Source organism: Lepidochelys kempii, chromosome 1 (genome assembly GCF_965140285.1).
Source record: "Lepidochelys kempii isolate rLepKem1 chromosome 1, rLepKem1.hap1, whole genome shotgun sequence".
Classification (NCBI taxonomy): Eukaryota; Metazoa; Chordata; order Testudines; family Cheloniidae; genus Lepidochelys; species Lepidochelys kempii.
The window spans coordinates 165,330,740-165,353,851 of record NC_136380.1 but is presented as its reverse complement, the minus strand read 5'-3'; the positions used below and the strand labels follow the sequence as shown (position 1 = coordinate 165,353,851).

The 23,112-nt window shown below is 42.9% G+C and overlaps 1 protein-coding gene across 8 annotated transcripts in view; it reads left to right on the top strand.

Moving 5' to 3' along the window:
* Positions 1–3,783: 3,783 nt before the first annotated feature.
* The window catches only part of SON (SON DNA and RNA binding protein), a 61,742-nt gene continuing 42,413 nt past the window's right edge, over positions 3,784–23,112 (top strand). For 5 of the 8 annotated variants that reach the window (XM_073361714.2, XM_073361694.2, XM_073361722.2 and 2 more), the window contains exons 1-3: positions 4,317–4,567; positions 5,306–5,472; positions 8,118–21,542. In XM_073361714.2, the coding sequence (XP_073217815.2) occupies positions 4,443–4,567; positions 5,306–5,472; positions 8,118–21,542 (13,717 nt within the window). In that variant the 5' untranslated portion in view covers positions 4,317–4,442. Of the gene's footprint in view, positions 3,962–4,315; positions 4,568–5,305; positions 5,473–8,117; positions 21,543–22,535; positions 22,640–23,112 lie in introns of those variants that run through there. The other 3 variants (XM_073361748.2, XM_073361704.2, XM_073361739.2) reach the window with 3 other exon arrangements.

Here is a 23,112-nt window from a genome sequence, read left to right as displayed (position 1 = left end):
TAACACAGCTGTTACTCTGAAACCTGTCATTGATAGTTAATTGGGTTAATTGGAAGATACCCTACTAAGACTAGTACTGTTTACTATTTTACTAGGGCAAATGCTCTTGGGAATATTATAGTATTAAATAACAAATAATACCTTATGCTTATTATATATATCAGCTTTAATTATGAAGAATTGTGTGGGTGCTGTAGCATGTTAAATTTAGCATTAAAATGGTACAAAGGCATAGGTGCTGGAACTAGGAGTGCTGATGCACCCCCTGTCTTGAATAACCAATCCAAATACAGTAATAACCAATCCAAATACAATGTCTTCCGCCTTCAGCACCTCCATTATAAAAATTGTTCCAGCACCACTGCGCAAAGATGTTATTCATCTTGCTGCAGTTTCTTTGCTTTCCAAGAGTTGTAATATAGTTGTGAAGGACTCACTCTTTGTTGAATTTTGCTCATATCTTCATAGGAGTACGTAATTCCTCTGAATGCAAATAGTGTATGCATGAAAAATTATATGCTCTGAGAAGACACAGTATGATGTTGCATCAGATCTTTTAAAATTATTAGTATCAAAATAAAATATCAGTTTATTAAATACTTTTACATATATGCGTAACTCAAAGAATCATTGGTTTAAAAAATAATCCCACAATCAAGCTCTGGAGTAGTTTTTGTCTTTTAAGTGGTACAATTGACTTCAATGGAACTACTATGGGGAGAAAAATTATTCCAGAGCATAAATGATTGCAGTATTGGACCCTAAACTGGTCAACAGTAATTGATCCATATATAATCACTATGGCCTTGTATGAACTAGAAAAATTATATTTTTTCAATTTAAGTTTGCTCAATGGAACTAGTTCAATTCAGTTGAAAATCTCATTTACCACCAATCTAGATTAAGTTGTTACACTGTCTACACTAGTGTTAAGCCTGATTTTCAATTGAGCTACACTACTTTGATTGCGCTAACTCAATTGAAACAAACACCTTTTTTCAATCTAGCAAGGTCTACGTGAGTGAGGTTTGAAATAAATGATTCAGTCTGAGAATTTTTCACACCAATGAGATTTCTTGGTAATCCTCTCATTCTTGTCTAAAGTATGTGTAATATTGTCAGAGTAGTATCAAATGCTTTAATTCTTATTTATCAAAGGTTTCAAATGGAATGAACAGAACATGGCAATTGTCCATCTATGCATCCCATTGTCCAGTCTATACATCTAGCAGTCAAAGGCTTAGGGACACCGAGAGCACGGGGTTGCAGCTGTGACCATCTTTGCTTATAGCCAAGCTTATAGCTTATAGCCATATTTTTTTAATCCAGTTATAGTTTTGGTCATGACAACATCCCCCGGGAGTGAGTTCCACAGGTTGACTGTGTTACGAATTACACCTGGTAGGACACGCACACAACTGCTGTGAATTATACCTTGTAGGACATGCACACAAATGCTACGAATTACACCTGGTAGGACACACACACCAATGCTACGAATTACACCTAATAGGACACGCACACCAATGCTGCGAATTATACCTGATAGGACATGCACACCAATGCTGCGAATTATACCAGATAGGTCACGCACAGTTCGAACCTAGGCTGAGGCCACAGAAACAAAGTCCACAACTGCAGAGTTCCCAAAAGACACTAAGTTTATTACGCTTGAGCGTGGTGCCCCCCTGCTAGCCGGGGGGGACCCTGAATACAGATTTTACAAAGGTTATATACTTTTTAGCAAAGCATGTTGCCCTCGTGCATCGGAAACCTTAGCCAATAAACAAACCCTTGTCTTATCTACCACCTATCCCTGCTTGGTGCATTCCTCATGCTATACCAGTATGTTAATTACACAGCATGGTCCTAAAGCCATGCATCAGTAACTTTTATTATCAGGATGGGAGGCCTCACATCAAGGCCAAGAGACAGTGAGTTAGAGACTGACAAAAACGAGATACTGGGAGTCAAGCCAGGCTGGAGACAAAAAGGAGGATTTTCACAGGGATTCAGTGTCTAAGGATCACTCCTCCTGGTGTATGATGTGCTGGCATTTAAACAATGGTGGGCCCCAAACCAAAATGGAGTCACATGTACTAACTTTTCCTTAACAACTGTGCATTGTGTGAAATACTTCCTTTTATTTTAAACCTGCTGCCTATTAATTTTATTTGTTGACCTTCAATTCTTGTGTTCTGCAAAGGGCTAAATAACACTTCCTTATTTACTTTCTCCACAGCATTCATAAGTTTATAGACCTCTATAATTGTCTCTTTTCCAAGATGAAGTCCCAGTCTTTTTAATCTCTCCTCAGGTAGAAGCTGTTCCATACCCTTAATAGTTTTTGTTGCCCTTCTCTATACTTTTTCCATTTATAATTTTTTTGAGATGCCTTGCATAATGACAGGTTTCAGAGTAACAGTCGTGTTAGTCTGTATTCGCAAAAAGAAAAGTAGTACTTGTGGCACCTTAGAGACTAACCAATTTATTTGAGCATAAGCTTTCGTGAGCTACAGCATCCGATGAAGTGAGCTGTAGCTCACGAAAGCTTATGTTCAAATAAATTGGTTAGTCTCTAAGGTGCCACAAGTACTCCTTTTCTTTTTTGGGATGGGTGACCAAAACTGCGTGCGGTATTCAAGGTGTGGATGATTTATATAGTAGCGTTATGATATTTTCTGTTTTCTTATATATTCCTTTCCTAATGGTTTCTAACATTCTATTAGCTTGACTGCCACTGCACATTGAGCGAATGTTTTCAGAGAACTATCCATGATTATTCCAAGATCTCTTTCTTCAATGGTAACAGCTAATTTAGACCCCATCATTTTGTCTATAGTTAGGATTATACTTTTCACTATACATTACTTTGCATGTATCAACATTGAATTTAAAATGCCATTTTTGTTGCTCAGTCACCTAGTTTTGTGAGATCTGTTTGTAACTCTTCACAGTCTGCTTTGGACTTAACCATCTTGTAACTGAAAACACAGTACTTTTCAGTTAGCATTTGGGCACATTCTGCACTAATACATATACTGCATATAACCACTGTCATCAAAGGTCTGCATGGGGGCAACAAATAGCACTGAATTTGTCCCATGGCACAGATTATAAATAAGACCTCAACAGCAATTGATTTGCTGACAAATTAGTGTAGGGTGGCTTTCCCACGAAAGCTTAAGCCCAAATAAATGTGTTTGTCTCTAAGGTGCCGCAAGTACTCCTTTTTCCAGAAACTGTCACACATGCAGCTTGTCTTGAGGAAATATACAATGTATAGACTTTACTTTGGGTAAATTATTATTTGAAAAATTAACGTTGTCACCCAAGAATGCAGAATCATCACATAACTGTATGCCATCACACGATTTGGCTATTTTCTCTCACAGACCAAATACGGAAAGGGGTAAGGCTGCACCAGTGGAACACCAAAATATGTGTGTGAGAAAGTGCTTGGGGGATAATATCCCGTTTCTAGGGATGTTCCTAGTAAAACATTGCCCAAACCAGGCATTGTCTGGCTAACGGAGCCGAGGCAGACGCTGACTTTCAGGTTGGGGTTTATTTATTTATCTGAATTTAGTTCTGGGTTCCGGTCCCCCCGCCAAACCTGCAGACGCAGGTCAGATCCAGGCTTCCTAAGAGCTGGGGTTTCCCTCACATGTCTCTCCGTAAACACGCTCTGCCCTGTGCGTGACTTTACACAGCTGCTCTGTGTGTGTGTGTGTGTGCGTGTGTGCAGCCACCAGCGCACGGAGCCGTGCCGCACCCCCGGCTGCAGCAGCCACCCGCCGTCTTTCTCTCGCGCACGGGAGGCGCAGGGAAGTGCGGGGCCTGGTGCGGCGCGCTGTCTCAGCCCCATGGCGCAGCTCCCACTGGCGGCGGCGGGCCCGGCCGGAGGCGGCGGGCTCGGGCTCCAGGCGGTCACGGCCCCGGATCCCCGGCCTGCGCGGAGGTGAGTAGGGCCGGGCAGGCGGGCAACCGAGACCCCGCCGCCCGTCTACAGGCGTACGCGATCCTGGGGCAGCCCCCGCCCGGGCCGAGCCCGTTTATCGGCCCGGTGGGGGAAGGGGGGGGCGCGTTTTATCCCGTGGGGGGAGGGGCAGCGCGGCCCCGAGCCCGCCAGCGCTCTGTGTGGATTTTGGGGGGGGGGGGACGGACTCGGTGCAGCAACATGGCTGCCGGGGCCCATCCCCCTCCCCAGGCACCTGCGGGGGGAGGGGAACGTCCACGGTCCCCTCCCCCCCACTAGAGAGAGGCTGCGCTCTATGGTTCCCTGTGGGGGCAGAGCGGCTGATTGACGTCCCGTCATGCCTCTGGTTCCACAGAGGGCGACCAATGGCGGGAGGGCATAAAGGGACCGCGTCCGCGGCGGGGGCTGGCCCGTGGCTTCTTGCAGTGGTGCATTGTGGGGTAGTGGAGGACCCGCGTTGCGGATGGAGGGGGAGTCGAGCCGTGGGGCTGTCATGGCGACTAACATCGAGCAGATCTTTCGGTCCTTTGTGGTCAGCAAGTTCCGGGAGATCCAGGAGGAGCAGGAGCAGCAGCAGCAGCTGGGCGGGTAACGAGCCGGCTCGGGGCCGTGGGAGAGGCGAAGTGGGACGGGAGCCTAGTGTGAGCGGAGTCGGGGTGGGGGCGGGGAGAGGTGTCTGGGGGCAGTTGCGGGATGGGGGCAGTGGGTGGGAGGGAGGATGGGGGCGGGGAGGGATAACTAGGGGACAGTTGGGGGGGAGGGGCAATCTCGGGACGGGGGAGGGGCGGCCGTTGCGGGTCACTCGAACATACGGGGCCTGGCCCGGCGCTCAGCGGCGACATCCGGTTACGGGGCCACCAGGCCGCTGCCCCTCCGGGCGGTCCAGCTTTTCAGTGAAAATAACAAGTTTGGATGGGCTAATTTCGCAATGCTTTGATGCGCCTCACAACACGTGCACGCTGGTGTGTTTTCAGTCTGAAAAAGAGTGCTTGGTGGGATGGGATTTTTTTGGGGTGGGGGGTGGGGGGGGGGGGAGAGAAGAGGGAAACGAAATTTCTGTGTTGTGAAAAGGCCTGGGATGAAACAGTGAGAAAATATTTTCCTCCCTTTGGCATAGTTCTAGTGGCTAACAAAGTATTTTGTCTAAGAACGCAGTAAGTAAAACAAACCAAAAGATGAATATTTCACTAAAGTGCAAGGCCTCTTCAGGAGGCCAAAATATTCTTTAGAAGGTTTGGCTGTAAGAAATGTGAATACATTACCTTTTAAAAAAATAAAAATAAAGCTCGAAATTACTTGAATTTTGTTAATATTTTTCTTGGTTAGTGGAAAGGTAGAAGGCCAGCAGAATGGTGAAACAATCCCAGCTGAGCAAGCAAACACTTCAGATGACACAGTTACGGGTGCTGGGAGTCTTCAGAATGATCAGATAGTTCAGAAAATAGAGGAAGTACTGTCTGGGGCCCTTGATACAGAGCTACAGTGTAAATCAGGTAAATGAAAATGCTTAAACATTGCAAATATGTTTTTCTTCAAGGGGACACTATAAAGAGTAAATCTAGTCAGTTTTTTGAAAATTAAATAAAAGTTTCCAGTGCCACTCTTGCCATGCACTTCCCTGATACTTTTTTAATGGTTTTATAATATTTTACAAAGGATTTTGTCTCCCCCTCATAGTGCTGATAAACCTACACAAAATTGGTCTGACAAACATGTATTCTCTAAACTCTGAAACTGATTATCCACATAGTGCTGTCAAGTGCACAAATTAAGAGAAAAGTAATCTTCCCCTCTTATTTCTTTGTTATAGTAGTAATCAATTTTATTTGTGACAGTAACAGGATAAAAAAAAAAAAGAATATAATTTTTTTTCTTAGTTGACAAGTGCCTCTTTAAAGATTACTTTTGAAATAAGGCATGTGACAATTCATAAGTATCTTCTTCAAGGCATTGTTGTGCAGTTCTAACTCTGGCAGAACTTACTGAAACTAATGGAAGTTTTGCCTGAGTAAGGTCTATAGGATTACTCCTTACATCGTTTATCAAACTACAAAATTGTATGGCTAGGTATATTAATCAGATAGCAAGGTATGAAATAAAGTAATTCCTTGGTGGTGGTATTAGTGAATAATGTACTTATAATTGGAAAAAAACAGGCATTCAGCTTTCAGTTGCTTCAAATGTAATACACTAAATAAAATGGCTGTATAGACTTTTTGATAACAATGAATCCAGCAAAAACGAGTCCTGCAAGCATTGTCTACATTTGAGTAGTTACAGTGATTTCAATGGGATATTCACATGGATAAAGTTACTTGTGTATGTAAGTGTTGGCAGTATTGGGGTCCTACTTGGTTACAAAAATGCATTTTCATTGTCACGGAAATGAGAGGACGGCTGTGCACTTGGTAAGTATATATTCTAAGTGTTTCCACAGAAGACAATGTAGAACTTTGTGGTTGATCTTTGATGTGAATAATCTCAAAGGCTACATTTGCAATTTTTTCTGATGTTCCTTCTTTCCATAATGTACTATGGCTTTTCTACATTGAGCATTTTCAGAAATCTTCCTTGCAGTTGGTGTAGAACGGGTGTTGGTCGAATAGTACAAGGAACAGGAGGCGCACTAGTGCAAACTGGGCATTCGTGTTTTTAAAACTTGTCTAATTCTTCTCAAAAGAAGACTAGATAATTTGGTAGTAAAAAGACTTGCAACCATTATGTGATAATGCTCCCATCAGTAATAGTAAAGGTGAAGCTACAGCAGTGATTTGGGATTTATTGAAAAAGTTGTGCAGAAAAGGACACTGATGCTATATTATTGATACTCTTCATGGCATTCAAAGGAACATGGATAGAAATACCATTTTTTAAAATTAAAATACTTAGCTAATATAGCCCATAGTGATACAAACACTCGTGTGTAAAGTTACGTGCATGTTTTCTTGATCAGGGACATATGCGTTTTATAGTATGCCCATCATCATAGTATCTGAATGTTTACTTTTTATATCAACTCTTTTATTCCAAGATCACTTTCTCCTTTTAAGTATTGTTTTGAGGATAGAAGTAAATCATAGTCCTGTGATATAGCTTAGGGTTGCTGAGTTGCTGCAACGTAAAAAAATTTTTTTCAGTGCAATCATTTTTTTAAAGCAACCTGGCAGACTAGAATTATATACTGTATTTAAAATGATGTGCTTACTAATAACACTTTAGCGCCCAATTCTGCAAGTATTTACATGCTTACCTCACATGCCATTGGTTTCAGTGGCACTACTCAGTGCATAGTTAAGCACATGTGTAAATCTTTGCAGGATTGAGGCGTACTTAAGTGGGCTTTAAGATGTTTGTATACCTCACTATTTAAGCTCTTTGTGTATTTCTCAAGTTCTCTCAGACTTGGTAATGAAAGCTAGTGAATTTGAATTCAGTTTTATTTTTAGCTTCTGATCATTTTTTTGCTCGTCTTCATGTACAAGCAAATGCTGCAATGTGTGGTTGCAAAATTTTTATTTTATTTTTTTAAGAAACAGTGTTTCAATTGGAATTAATAAATAACCTTGAGAAATGTTCTTAAATGTTTGTTAAGGCTTTTTAAACATACACATTCAATTTTAGGAAAATGTTGACCTGTCACTTAAAAAAATCTTAAAGACATGTATTTTAACAACTAAAGTAAAAGTTTTGTTGACGTCTTTTTATTGAATCATGCAAATGGCACATTTTCTTTCCAGTTGTGTAATTTTGTAAGGTGTGCTATTTTTTTCAGGAATAGTCTTTGCTGTCTTCCATTCATTATAAGTGTTTTAGCTACTGATCAAAGGTCAGTTGCTGTCACATCATCTTAACAGTCTTATTTGTTGTTTTAAGTGTAGAAATCCTAGCAAAAAATTGGCAAGAGGCAGTTTGAAGATTGGTTTAATGTTTTTGAAAACTAAATTTTTGTTTTTTACCCAAACATTTGAAGCTCCTACTGAGGGAAAATGTAACTTGTGATGTATATCAGGAAAAAAATGTTGACTTCAGGTTGTGTATAACTTTATGTGCACCTGTGCCCAAATACTGGTTTAAAATATTTATATTTGAATGTCTTTTTATAAAATTAGTTTTAAATAAATTTCTTTTTTTTTTTCAGGTGTAGAGGAAGATTCAGTGAAAAATAGTTCTCCCTGTACAAAAAGAGGCCCCACTGATGAAGTAGAAGATGAAATTCCAAGAAAAAAGTCAAAAAAGAACAAAAAACACAAAAGCAAGAAGAAGAAGAAGAAAAAGAAGAAGAAAAGGAAGAAAGAAAAAAAACATAAAAAGCAGCTAAAGGAATCAAAATTAAGTGCACAGTATGGAGAGCATGCAGATTTACAACCTGCTTCTCACTCAAAGACAGAAAAATTGGGCTCAAAGTTGATCACACGGCATGGAGGACATGCAGATTCCGATCTTGGTGGTCAAATGCAGCCAGAAGAATTGGGCACAAAATTGAGTGCAGAGTACATGGGACATTCAATTAAAAGACTCACACCTCTTTTGCTATCAGATTCTGAATCATCTGTGGAAAAACTTGGGAGAGACAAAACTAACTTGGCCTTGACTGATACACACAGTACATTCAATTCAGAAACCAGCAAATTGGATACCCAGGAAGAAAATACTAGTACAATGAAAATTCAAGAGCAAGCTAATGTAAAATTATTGGTGAATAAGACTCATGAAAGTATATATCATATAGCTTTTAATATGAATGCAAAGGATGAACCTTTACCAGTTAAAGACACTGAAAATGGTACTGTGTCTACCAACAGAACTGGAGTTGCTGGTAAATCTGAAATTGAAAAGGATTTGGAAGCTGCTCCAGCCTCTGAGATAACTGAAGAACTAAAAGATTCAGAAGCTACTCTGGAATCGATGGGCATGGTGGAGGTGAAAGAATTAAAAACAACCTTAGAATCTGAGACCATGGCAAAGATTAAATGTTCAGAAGCAATTCTAAAATCTCTGACTATGACTTCAGAGGGTTTGGATGCCCCTCTAGAATCTGTAGCCATAGCGGAGCTGAAAGCAACTGGAGAATCTGTGGCTATGACAAATGATTTGGTAGTAACTCCAACATCTGAAGTTGTAATGGAGATGAAAGCTTTGGAAGAAACCGCAGGATCTGTTGTCTTGACAAATATGAAAGGTTTGGAAACAACTCTAGAAACTGTGGGTGTGGCTGAGGCAAAAAGTTTGGAAGGAGGTCTAGAATTTGTGACTGTGCCAGATGATTTGGTAGCGACTTCAAAATCTGTGGCCGAGGCAGAGGTGAATGATTTGGAAGCAACTCCAAAATCTGTGTCTGTGGTGAAGGTGAAAGGTTCAGAAGCTGCTCTAGAACCTGTGGCCATGCAGGAGGCAAAAGATTTGGAAAGAACCCTAGAATCTGTTGCCCTGGGGAAAGGTTCACAAACAACCCTAGAACCTGTTGGGAATGCGAAAGATTTGGAAGCAGCTCTAAAACTTGTGGTGGAGATGAAAGGTTTGGAAGTAACTCCAGAATCTCTGCACATGGAGGAGGTGAAAGGTGCAGAAGGAGCCCTAGAATCTGTGGCTATGGCAATAGATTTGGAAGGAACCCTCAAACTTGCTCCTGTGGGAGAGGCAAAAGATTCAGATGCAGCATCACTGTCTCCGCAAATGGAAGATATGAAAGATTCAAAAGGATTCCTAGAATCTGTAGCCATGACAAAAGGTCCAGAAACAATCCTAGACCCCGTAGGGGTGGCAGAAGGTCTAGAAACAATCCTAGAACCTGCAGAGGTGGCAGAGGAGAAAAAATTGGAAGGAATTCCAGAATCTCTGCACATACAGGATATGGAAGATTTGGAAGCATCCTTAGAACCTGTAGTCATGAGAACAGGTCTGGAAGTGTCTCTAGAACATGTGGCTGTGGTGAAAGGTGTAGAAGCAACTCCACTTTCTATGCAAATGGAAGAAGTGAAAGATTTGGAAGGAGCCCTAGTAGAATCTGTGGCAGTGACAAAAGGTTCAGAAGCAGCCCTAGAACATGTTGTTGTCTTGGCAGAGAAGAAAGGTATGGAACCAACTTCACTATCTCTGCAAATGGAAGATGTGAAAGATTCAGAAGGAGCCCTAGAATCTATTGTCATGGAAGAAGGCTCAGAAGCAACCCAGGGACCAGTGACAGAGGCAAAAGACTTGGAAGCAATCCTAAAATCTGTTTCGGAGGTGAGAGGTTCAGAACCAGCACCACTGTCTCTGCAGATGGAAGATGTGAAAGGTTCAGAAGGAGGTGTAAAATCTTTGGCCATGGCAAAAGGTTCAAAACCAACCCTGAAAGCTGTGGCTGTGGGGGAGGGAAGAGGTTCAGAAGCAACTCTGCTGTCTCTGGAAGTGGAGAATGTGAAAGATGATGAGGAAGCCTTAGAATCTGTGGCCCGGGCAATAGATTCAGAACCAACCCTAGAACCTGTGGCCATTGTAGAGGCTAAAGGTCTGGAAGCAGTTCTGTCTCTGCAAATGGAGAATGTGAAAGATTCAGAAGGAGCCCTGGAATCTGTGGCCATGGCAAAAGATTTAGAGGCACCTCCAGAACCTGTGGCAGAGGCGAAAGATTCGGAAGCAATGCTTCAGTCTCTGCAAATGGAAGATGTGAAAGAATTAGAAGGAACCCTAGAATCTGTTGTGGTGACAAAAAGTTTGGAAGCAACCCTAGGGCCTGTGGCGGAGGAGAAAGGTGCAGAAACACCTCCATTATCTCTGCAAATAGAAGATGTGACAGAATCAGAAGGAGTTCTAGAATCTATGTCTGTGGTGAAGTTGAAGGCTTTGGAAGCAGCCTTTGAGTCGGTAGTCATGGTAGAGGTGAAGGATTTAAATAAACCTGTACAAGCTGAGTCTGAGGTCACAGCTCAGTTTAAAGATTTGGAAGCAATTCCCAAATTTCTGTGCATGGAGGGAGATTTGGTAATAACTCCAGAATCTGAGATAACATCAGAAGTGAAAAACTTGGAAATAATTGGACAATCCGAATTGCTGGCAGAAGTGAAAGATTTGGAAACCACCCCAGAATCTGAGGCAGTGGCAGAGTCAAAGGATTCAGAAACAACTACAGAATCTCAGGTGGTGATGGAAGTGAAAGATTTGGAAACCATTCCACGATCCCAAGTCATGACAGAAGTGAGTGACTTGAAAATATCTCCATGTACTGAGGTGGAGGTGATGAAAGGTTTTGAAACAGCTACAAAGTCTGATGCCACTATAATGGAGGTGGAAGATTCTGAATCAACTCTGGAATCTAGGGCAGTAGTAGAGGTGAAAGATCCGGAAGCCACACCGGAATCTGAGGCAATAACAGGCATAAAATATTCTAAAAAAATTCTAGAATCTGAGGCCACTGCAGAGTTGAAACATTCAGAAGCTAGTCCAGAATCTTTCAAGTCTGTCAAGTGTAAAGATTCTGGAAAAACTCCAGAACCTGAGGTGATTCTGCAAATGAAAGATTCAAAAACAACTAAAAAATCTGAGCCCATCGCTCTGGTGAAAGATTCTGAAGCTAGTAGAGAATTGCTACATATAGTGGTAAAAAATGTGCAATCAACTCCAGAATCTGAGACTGTGGCAGTCGTGAAAGATTTGAAGGAAACTCTAGAGCGTGAGATGGTGGTGGCAAAAGATTTGGAAACAACCCTAAAATCTGAAGCAATCATGGATGTAAAGCATTCTAAAGCTGCTCCAGAATCTTTGTATAAAGCAAAGGTAAAGGATTCAGAAGCAGTCCCAGAATCTCTCTACTCATCGAAGGTGAAAGTTGCTGAATTAGCTCAAGAATTGGAGGCAGCAGCAAAGGTGAAGGATTTGAAAGAAACCCTAGAATCTAAGGTCATGGTAGACGTGAAAGATTTGGAAGCTGCTTCAGAATCTGTGATCAGGATGAAGGTAAAAGATTTGGAAGAAATTCCAGAACATTGGCAACCAGTGGATGTGAAAGTTTTGGAAGCATCTCCGGAATCTGAGAAAACAGTGGAAGTAAAATATTCAGAAGCAACTCCAGAAACTCAGGTGTTGACAGAGACGAAAGATTTGGAAGAAACTCTGGATTCTCTGTACACTGCAGAGGTGGAGGAGTTGGAAAAAATTACAGAATCTATGCCAATGGTAGAGGTGAAAGAATCTGAGGCTGTGATGGATCTGAAATTCTCAGCAACAACTCTAAAATCTGAGAAAACAGTGGAGGTGAAAATTTTGGAAGATACTCCAGAATTCTTGACAGTGGAAAAGATAAATTCAAAAGCATGTCTCGAATTTCTGCACTCTGAGGAAATGAAAGATTTGGAAGCAGATGTAGAAGCTGAGGCTTCAACGGATCTGAAGGATATGGAAGGAACTTTGGGCACTGCACAGGTGAAATATTCAGAAGCAGTTTTGAAATCTGTGGGCATAGCAGAGAGAAAACATTTGGGAACAACTGTAGAAAATCCTAATGCAGTGCTAGATTTGGAACCGGTTTCAGACTCTCAGCATACTGTGGATCTGAAATTTCCAGAAACTCCTCAGATTCCTGAGTTAAAAGTGGAGGTGAAAGATTCTGAAGCAGCTCTAGAATCTGAGACTATTACAGAGGCAAATGACTTGCAAGCTACTCCAGAGTCTGTGGCCACAGTGGAGGTGAAAAATTTGAAAGCAGTTCCAGATTCTCTTCATGCAGTACACATGAATAATTTGGAAGCAACTCCGGAATTGGTGGCAGCTGCAGAGATGAAAGATTTGGACGCAGTTCCTGAATCTGTGGTGGTGCTGGCAGAGGTGGAAGATTTGGAAATAGTTTCAGATTCTCTGCATACTGTAGATGTGAAAGATTTGGAAGCAGCTCCAGAATCTGTGGCGATAGTAGCAGAGGTGAAGGATTTACAAGCAGCTCCAGAATCGGCAGCAGTGGTGAAAGATTTGGAAGCAGCTCCAGAATATGTGGTGATGCTGGCAGAGGTGAAAGATTCAGAAGTAGTTCCAGTTTCTCTGCATACCATAGATGTGAAAGATTTTGAAACAACTCCAGAATCTGTGGTAGTGGCTGAAGAGGTGAAAGATTTGGAAGGAGCTCCAGAATCTGTTGTGACAGCAGCAAAATTTAAATACTCAGAAACAACTCCAGAATCTGTGGTGGTGACTGCAGAAATGAAAGATTTGGAAGCAGCTCTGAAATCTGTGGTGGTGGCAGAGGTGAAGGATTTGAGAGCAGCTCCAGAATCTTTGGCAGCAGAGGTGACAGATTTGGAAGCAGTGCTAGATATTCTGTGTCCTGTAGATGTGAAAGATTCTGAAACAGCTCCAGAATCTGTGGTGGTGGCTGAAGAGATCAAAGATTTGGAAGCAGTGCCAGATGTTCTGCATACTGTAGATGTGAAAGATTCTGAAACAAGTACAGAATCTCTGCTGGTGTCTTCAGAGGTGAAAGATTCAGAAACTGCTCCAGAATCTGTTGTGACAATGGCAGAATTGAAATATTCAGAAACAAGTCCAGAATCTGTGGTGGCTACTGCAGAAGTGAAAGATTTAGAAGCAGTTCTGGAATCTGTGGCAGAGATGAAGGATTTGGAGTCTGCTCCAGATGCTGTGGTGGTGGTGGCAGAGGTGAAAGATTTGAAAGCATCTCCAGAATCTTTGGCAGCAGAAGTGACAGATTTGGAAGCAGCTCCAGATTTTCTGTGTATTGTAGATGTGAAAGATTCTGGAACAACTACAGAATCTGTGATAGCGGCTGAAGAGATGACAGATTTGGAAGCAGCTCCAGATTTCCTGTGTACTGTAGATGTGAAAGATTCTGAAAGAACTCCGCAATTTGTGGTAGTGGCTGCAGAGATGAAGGATTCTGAAACAGTTCCAGAATCGGTGGCAGAGGTAAAATACTCAGAAACAAGTCCGGAATTTGTGGTAGTGGCAGCAGAGGTGACAGATTTGGAAGCAGCACCAGAATCTATGGTGACAGTGACAGAGGTGAAAGATTTGCAAGCTGTTCCCGTTTCTCTGGTGTTGGTGGCAGATGTAGAAGATTCAGAAGGAGCTAGTGAGTCTCTGCATGCTGTAGATATGAATGATGCAGAAGCAGTTCCAAAATCTGTGGGGTTGGCTGCAGAGATGAAAGATTTGGAAGAAGCTCCAGAATCTGTGGTGGCCATGGCAGAGGTGAAAAATATGGAAGCACCTCCAGGTTCTTGGTATACAGCATATGTTAAAGATTCAGAAACAACTCAGGAATCTGTGTCAGTGACAGCAGATGTGAATGATTTGGAAGCAACTCCAGCATTTAGGGCGGTGGCTGCAGAGGCGAAAGATTCAGAAGCAGCTTTGGAATCTGTGGTGATAGCGGCAGAGGGGAAGGATTTGCAAGCTGCTCCAGATTCTCTGGTGGTGGAGACAGAGATAGAAGATTCAGAAGCAGTGAGTGTTTCTCTGCATACTTTAGATGTGAATGATTTAGAAGCAACTCGAGAATCCGTGGAGGCTACGGCAGAGATGAAAAATTTGGAGGCAGCTCCAGATTCTCTGTGTACGTTGTATGTTAAAGATTCAGAAACAACTCAAGAATCTGTGGGAGTGAGAGCAGAGGTGAATGATTTGGAAGCAACTCCAGCCTTTGGGGCAGTGGCAGCAGCGGCAAAAGATTTGGGAGCTCCTCCAGAATTGGTGGCGGCTGTGGTAGCGGTGGAAGTTTCGGGAGCGCCTCCAGAATTGGCGGCGGCTGTGGCAGAGGCAAAAGATTCCAGAGTGGCTCCAGGATCTGTGACTGTAGTGAAGGAAAGTGATGAAGATCTTTTTAAAAAAAAGAAAGCATATGAAAAAAGTAACAAGAGTAGTGATAAAAATAAACAAGATGCAAAGAAATTAAAAAGGAGTAAATCTAAATCTCTTTCACGATCCAGGAAGCGGAAAAAGAAGTCCAGGTCACGTTCTGTCTCTAAACATTTGAAATGTAAAAGAGCAAGGTCTAGGAGCAGAAACTACTCAGATTCCAGAAAGAAACGTTCCACATCTTACGACAAGTCTAGATCCAGATCTGTTGAAAAAGGAAGGGGCAAAGACTCTTCCTGGAGGTCCAGACGCAGGCGCTCCAGGTCCTCTGATGGTCTCAAGTCAAGATCCAGATCCATTGATAAAAGGGAAGGTAAAGACTCTTCCTGGAGGTCCAGACGTAGGCGCTCCAGGTCCTCTGATCATCTCAAGTCTAAATCCAGATCTGTTGAAAAAAGAGAGGGCAAAGATTCTTCACGGAAGTCTAGACGCAGACGCTCTAAGTCATCTGATCGTTTCAAGTCTAGATCCCGATCTGTTGAAAAAAGAGAGCGCAAAGACTCTTCACGGCGGTCTAGACGCAGACGCTCCAAGTCCTTGGATCGTCTCAAGTCTAGATCCAGATCCAGGTCTGTTGGAAAAAAAGGGCACAAAAGCTCTTCATGGAGGTCCAGACGCAGACGCTCCAAGTCCTCTGATCGTCTCAAATCTAGATCCAGATCTGTTGAAAAAAGAGAGGTCAAAGACTCTTCACGGAGGTCTAGACGCAGACGCTCCAAGTCCTCTGATCGTCTCAAGTCCAGATCCAGATCCAGATCTTTTGAAAAAAAGGGTGGCAAAGAATCTTCCTGGAGATCCAGACGCAGACGCTCCAAGTCCTCTGATCGTTTCAAGTCCAGATCCAGATCTTTTGAAAAAAGAGGTGGCAAAGAATCTTCCTGGAGGTCCAGACGCAGACGTTCCAAGTCCTCTGATCGTCTCAAATCAAAATCCAGATCCAGATCCTTTGAAAAAAGGGGTGGCAAAGCATCTTCCTGGAGGTCTAGACGCAGACGCTCTAAGTCTTCTGATCGTCTCAAATCAAAATCCAGATCCAGATCTGTTGAAAAAAGAAGTGGCAAAGGGTCTTCGTGGAGGTCCAGACGCAGACGCTCCAAATCATCTGATCGTCTCAAGTCAAGATCGATATCTGTTGAAAAAAGAGGGGGCAGGGACTCTTCATGGAGGTCTAAACGTAGACGCTCCAAGTCCTCGGATCGTCTCAAATCTAGATCGAGATCTGTTGAAAAAAGAGGCGGCAGAGACTCTTCACGGAGGTCTAAACGTAGACGCTCCAAATCCACTGATCATCACAGGTCTAGATCCAAATCTGTTGAAAAAATAGGTAGTAAAGAGTCTTCACGGAGGTCTAAACGTAGACGTTCCAAGTCCTCTGATCGTCTCAAATCTAGATCCAAATCTATTGAAAAACTGGGAAGCAAAGAGTCTTCATGGAGGTCCAGACGCAGATGCTCGAAATCCTTTGATGATCTAAAGTCTAGATCTAGATCCAAATCTGTTGAAAAAGGAGAGAGTAAGGAATCTTCATGGAGATCTAGAAGTAAACGCTCAAAGTCCTTTGAACGTCACAAATTGAGATCTAAATCTGTTGAAAGAATAGAGGTACAGGAACCTTCGCAGAGGTCTCGAAGTAGCTGCTCCAAGTCTCCTGAGCGTCACAAGTCCAGTTCCAAATCTGTTGAAGAAATAGAGGCACAGGAGCCTTCACAGAGGTCTCGAAGTAGCCGCTCAAAGTCTTTTGAACGTCACACATCTGGATCCAAATCTGTCGAAGAAATAGAGGGAAAAGAATCTTCATTGAGGTCTCGAAGTAGCCGCTCTAAGTCTTCTGAACGTAACAAATCCAGATCCAAATCTGTTGAAGAAATGGAGGCTCAGGAGCCTTCACAGAGGTCTCGAAGTAGCCGCTCAAAGTCTTTTGAACGTCACACATCTGGATCCAAATCTGTCGAAGAAATAGAGGGAAAAGAATCTTCATTGAGGTCTCGAAGTAGCCGCTCTAAGTCTTCTGAACGTAACAAATCCAGATCCAAATCTGTTGAAGAAATGGAGGCTCAGGAGCCTTCACAGAGGTCTCGAAGTAGCCGCTCAAAGTCTTTTGAACGTCACACATCTGGATCCAAATCTGTCGAAGAAATAGAGGGAAAAGAATCTTCACCGAGGTCTCGAAGTAGCCGCTCCAAGTCTTCTGAACGTAACAAATCCAGATCCAAACCTGTTGAAGAAATAGAGGCTCAGGAGCCTTCACAGAGGTCTCGAAGTAGCCGCTCGAAGTCCTTTGAACATCACACATCTGGATCCAAATCTGTCGAAGAAATAGAGGGAAAAGAATCTTCACCGAGGTCTCAAAGTAGCCGCTCCAAATCTTCTGAACGTAACAAATCCAAATCTGTTGAAGAAATAGAGGCTCAGGAGCCTTCACAGAGGTCTCAAAGTAGCTGCTCCAAGTCTTCTGAATGTCACACGTATAGATCTAAATCTGTTGAAGAAATAGTGGTTCAGGAGCCTTCAAAGAGCTTTCGAAGTAGCCGCTCCAAGTCCTTGGAACATCACATGTCTAGATCCAAATCAGTTGAAGAAATAGAGGGCAAAGAATTTTCACAGAGGTCTCGAAGTAGCCGGTCCAAGTCTTCTGAACGACACAAGTCCAGATCCAAATCTGTTGAACAAGTGGAGGTGCCGAAGCCTTCAGGGATGTCTCGAAGTAGCCGTTCCAAGTCTTTTGAACATCTCCACTGCAGATCCAAATCTGTTGCAGGAATAGAGGTGCAGAAGCTTTCACAAAGCTTTCGAAGTAGCCTCTCCAAGTTTTCTGAATGTGTCACGTCCGAATCCAAATTTGTTCAAGAAATAGAGGCTCAGGAGCCTGCAGAGAGGTCTCAAAGCAGCTGCTCCAAGTCTCCTGAACTTCAAAAGTCTAGATCCAAATCTGTTGAAAAAATAGAGGGCAAAGATTCTTCACAGAGGTCTCGAAGTAGCCGCTCCAGATCTTCTGAACGTTACAGATCTAGATCCAAATCTGTTGAAAAAATAGAGGGCAAAGATTCTTCACAGAGGTCTCGAAGTAGCCGCTCCAGATCTTCTGAACGTTACAGGTCTAGATCCAAATCTGTTGAAAAAATAGAGGGCAAAGATTCTTCACAGAGGTCTCGAAGTAGCCGCTCCAGATCTTCTGAATGTTACAGGTCTAGATCCAAATCTGTTGAAAAAATAGAGGGCAAAGATTCTTCACAGAGGTCTCGAAGTAGCCGCTCCAGATCTTCTGAGCGTCACAGGTCTAGATCCAAATCTGTTGAAAAAATAGAGGGAAAAGATTCTTCACAGAGATCTCGAAGTAGCCGCTCCAGGTCTTCTGAACGTCCCAGATCTAGATCCAAATCTGTTGAAGAAATAGAGGTTGAGGAGCCTTCACAGAGGTCTCGAAGTAGCCGCTCCAAGTCTTCTGAACGTCACAAATCCAGATCCAAATCTGTTGAGGAAATAGAGGTGGAGGAGCCTTCACAGAGGTCTCAGAGTAGCCGCTCCAGATCTTCTGAACGTCACAAGGCCAGATCCAAATCTGTTGAGGAAATGGAGGTGGAGGAGCCTTCAGAGAGGTCTCGAAGTAGCCGCTCCAAGTCTTCTGAACGTCACAAGTCCAGATCCAAATCTGTTGAGGAAATAGAGGTGGAGGAGCCTTCACAGAGGTCTCGAAGTAGCCGCTCCAGATCTTCTGAACGTCACAAGGCCAGATCCAAATCTGTTGAGGAAATGGAGGTGGAGGAGCCTTCACAGAGGTCTCGAAGTAGCCGCTCCAAGTCTTCTGAACGTCACAAGTCCAGATCCAAATCTGTTGAGGAAATAGAGGTGGAGGAGCCTTCAGAGAGGTCTCGAAGTAGCCGCTCCAAGTCTTCTGAACGTCACAAGTCCAGATCCAAATCTGTTGAGGAAATAGAGGTGGAGGAGCCTTCAGAGAGGTCTCGAAGTAGCCGCTCCAAGTCTTCTGAACGTCACACGTCTAGATCAAAATCTGTTGAGGAAATAGAGGTTGAGGAGCCTTCACAGAGGTCTCGAAGTAGCCGCTCCAGATCTTCTGAACGTCACACATCTAGATCCAAATCTGTTGAAAAAATAGAGGGAAAAGATTCTTCACAGAGATCTCGAAAGAGCCGCTCCAAGTCTTCTGAACGTCACAAGTCCAGATCCAAATCTGTTGAGGAAATAGTGGTTGAGGAGCCTTCACAGAGGTCTCGAAGTAGCCGCTCCAGATCTTCTGAACGTCACACGTCTAGATCGAAATCTGTTGAAAAAATAGAGGGAAAAGATTCTTCACAGAGATCTCGAAAGAGCCGCTCCAAGTCTTCTGAACGTCACAAGTCCAGATCCAAATCTGTTGAAAAAATAGAGGGAAAAGATTCTTCACAGAGATCTCGAAAGAGCCGCTCCAAGTCTTCTGAACGTCACAAGTCCAGATCCAAATCTGTTGAAAAAATAGAAGCCAAAGATTCTTCACAGAGATCTCGCAGGAGCCGCTCCAAGTCTTCTGAACGTCACAAATCTAGATCCAATTTTGTTGAGGAAATAGAGATGGAGGAGCCTTCACAGAGGTCTCGAAGTAGCCGCTCCAAGTCTTCTGAAAGACACAAGTCCAGATCCAAATCTGTTGAGGAAATAGTGGTTGAGGAGCCTTCACAGAGGTCTCGAAGTAGCCGCTCCAGATCTTCTGAACGTCACACGTCTAGATCCAAATCTGTTGAAAAAATAGAGGGAAAAGATTCTTCACAGAGATCTCGGAGTAGCCGCTCCAAGTCTTCTGAACGTCACAAATCTAGATCCAATTCTGTTGAGGAAATAGACATGGAGGAGCCTTCACAGAGGTCTCGAAGTAGCCGCTCCAAGTCTTCTGAAAGACACAAGTCCAGATCCAAATCTGTTGAGGAAATAGTGGTTGAGGAGCCTTCAGAGAGGTCTCGGAGCCGCTCCAAGTCTTCTGAACGTCACACGTCTAGATCGAAATCTGTTGAAAAAATAGAGGGAAAAGATTCTTCACAGAGATCTCGAAGTAGCCGCTCCAAGTCTTCTGAACGTCACAAATCTAGATCCAATTCTGTTGAAGAAATAGAGGTTGAGGAGCCTTCACAGAGGTCTCGAAGTAGCCGCTCCAAGTCTTCTGAAAGACACAAGTCCAGATCCAAATCTGTTGAGGAAATAGTGGTTGAGGAGCCTTCAGAGAGGTCTCGGAGCCACTCCAAGTCTTCTGAACGTCACACGTCTAGATCGAAATCTGTTGAAAAAGTAGAGGGAAAAGATTCTTCACAGAGGTCTCGAAGTAGCCGCTCCAAGTCTTCTGAACGTCACGAGTCCAGATCCAAATCTGTTGAAGAAATAGAGGTTGAGGAGCCTTCACAGAGGTCTCGAAGTAGCCGCTCCAAGTCTTCTGAACGTCACAAATCTAGATCCAAATCTGTTGAAGAAATGGAGGTTGAGGAGTCTTCACAGAGGTCTCGAAGTAGCCGCTCCAAGTCTTCTGAACGTCACGAGTCCAGATCCAAATCTGTTGAAGAAATGGAGGTTCAGGAGTCTTCACAGAGGTCTCGAAGTAGCCGGTCCAAGTCTTCTGAACGTCACAAGTCCAGATCCAAATCTGTTGAAGAAATAGAGATTCAGGAGCCTTCACAGAGGTCTCGGAGTAGCGGCTCCAAGTCTCCTGAACTTCAGCACTCTAGATCCAAATCTGTTGAAAAAATTGAGGGCAAAGATTCTTCTCTGAGGTCTCGGAGTAGCCGCTCCAAGTCTCCTGAACTTCAACACTCTAGATCCAAATCTGTTGAAAAAATTGAGGGCAAAGATTCTTCTCTGAGGTCTCGGAGTAGCCGCTCCAAGTCTCCTGAACTTCAAAAGTCTGGATCCAAATCTGTTGAAAAAATTGAGGGCAAAGTTTCTTCACGGAAGTCTCGGAGTAGCCGCTCCAAGTCTCCTGAACTTCAAAAGTCTAGATCCAAATCCGTTGAAAAAATAAAGGGCAAAGTGTCTTCACAGAGGTCTCGGAGTAGCCGCTCCAAGTCTCCTGAACTTCAAAAGTCTAGATCGAAATCTGTTGAAAAAATAAAGGGCAAAGTGTCTTCACAAAGGTCTAGAAGAAAACGCTCCAAGTCTTCTGAACGTCACAAATCTAGATCCAAATCAGTTGAAAAAGTAGAGGGAAAAGAGTCTTCACAGAGGTCTAGAAGTAAGCGCTCTAAATCCTCTGAGCGCAAATCACAAAAACATGATAGCGAATTGCGGTCTAGACGAAATCGGTCTCGGTCAGTAACACGTAAAAGACTCTCAAAATCTAAATCTAATCATCGGTCTCGGACACGCTCCCTGTCACGTTCAAGACACAGGAGGAGGACTCGGTCAAGATCAGTGTCAAAAAGGAGACGGTCTTTATCAAGAGAGAGACACAAAAGATCTCAAAGGAACAGATCAAGGTCTGCTGATCGACGAAGGAGGAGATCAAACTCAAGGGATCACCGAATAGTGCTCAGGTTACGGACCAGAAGTCGAACACCTATTCGACGAAAACGGTCTAGGTCAGTGGGAAGAAGACGAAGCTCTAGCAAATCACCAGTTCGACTAAGGAGATCAAGATCACCTGGGAGAAGAAGATGCTATAGCAGATCACCTGATCGTCAAAGAAGGTCCAGGTCATCTGATAAGTTTTCAAGCAGATCACCTAAACGTCTTACAGACTTAGGTAAGTAATGCTCTTTTCGTCAATCATTTTCATGGCTGCGTAGTGTTGACCTATGTAAACTTCATCCTACCTCTGATGAAGATAATACAGTGCAACCCTAGCATTCATCAGGAATCTCTTCGAAGTAATTTTAAGCAATTGTTTAATTTTAATAGACTTTCTGTTGGCATTGAATATGCACTTATAGGGGATTCAAGTGTGTAGTCTGACTGAAAATGCAGCAGAAAAATGTGAAGGGTACAGGATTTTACAGGTTATTCCACATAGGCAGACCCATGATGAACCCTGGGGTTATGAGTCTATGCAGGTGCACAAGGATTTGTCCACACACATTGTAATCATAGGATCAAGGCCTTAATGTTTTTATTAAGATGCAGTGATTCATCAGATTTGTTTTTTTTCCAAGAGCATATAGCACATTATTTAAGAAAGTGGAAAACAAAATATACATGTGGGAGTCCTCTACGGTCAACATAATGTTTCTTTGCCAGTCATATTAATTCTCTTACCTCATTCACAGCTTCTGTGTTGCTGTTCAAAACTACTTCCTACTTATATGAAAACAGGCAGGACTGAGCAAGTAATCTGGTTAACAAAGGATGTGAGCTAGAGGATTCATGTGATGCACTCCAAATTTCCATGGGGGTTGAGGAGGAAAAATCTAGTAACTATCCCTTGCTTACTCCCCTTAGGAGCTGAGCTTGCCTGTATTGAGACTAGTTCTTTTAAGGTAGAACCCTTTAAGGATGCTGGGCTGAAATTTCTGAGTATATTGAATAGATCTACTCACTTTGCCACCATGTATAGGTTGTCAGGGTCCCTATATTCTATTCTGTATCACATAGTAAGGTGGCGATATATGGCTACAACTAGCTGGTTTCCAAGTTGTTAAGCAGCAATCCATTATGTTAACTACACGTTTCAACATAAGACTGGCGACTGAGGCAGCCTTAGTCAGAGGCAAGACTCAAGACACCTGGGATGTTATTCCAGATGCTGGAAAGCTGTAGTATGGAAGTTCATTGCTCCTCATTGATTGCTGCCTGCATCAGGAATGACTTCCAGATCAAGATGTGGAAGACGACTTACCTAGAAATGTGAGGAACTTAAAACTCTTTATTGAGGGCATGACCATAACCTAACATCACATATATGATATAGCACTGAAAACGGCTCTTCAACTGTGTGGCAAGATGCAACAGATTTTCAGAATCTGATATGACTGGGGATGTCTCCTTACAGAACAATGGAGACCAACCAAAAATTAAGGCTAAAAGCAGTAATATCACACATTGTTTTCTTGGGTCCTCAGCCTCTTTCCTGCCACAAGGAACAGAGCTCCAATTTATTATCCTTGGGGAAGAGGAGGAATCCCCACTGTGAAGAATTGTAGTGAGGAGTTGATATTTCTTGAGTTTCTTTTTTGCTATTGGTTATTTAGATGTAATAGTTATTTTGGTCAGTAGCTGAAAGAAACTTCAGTATACTCCCACCCTAAAATAAAGAAGTCACTTATATATTTTCTTTGCTTTATCTGTTCCTTTCCATTCTCCCTGATCTTTTGAATAGT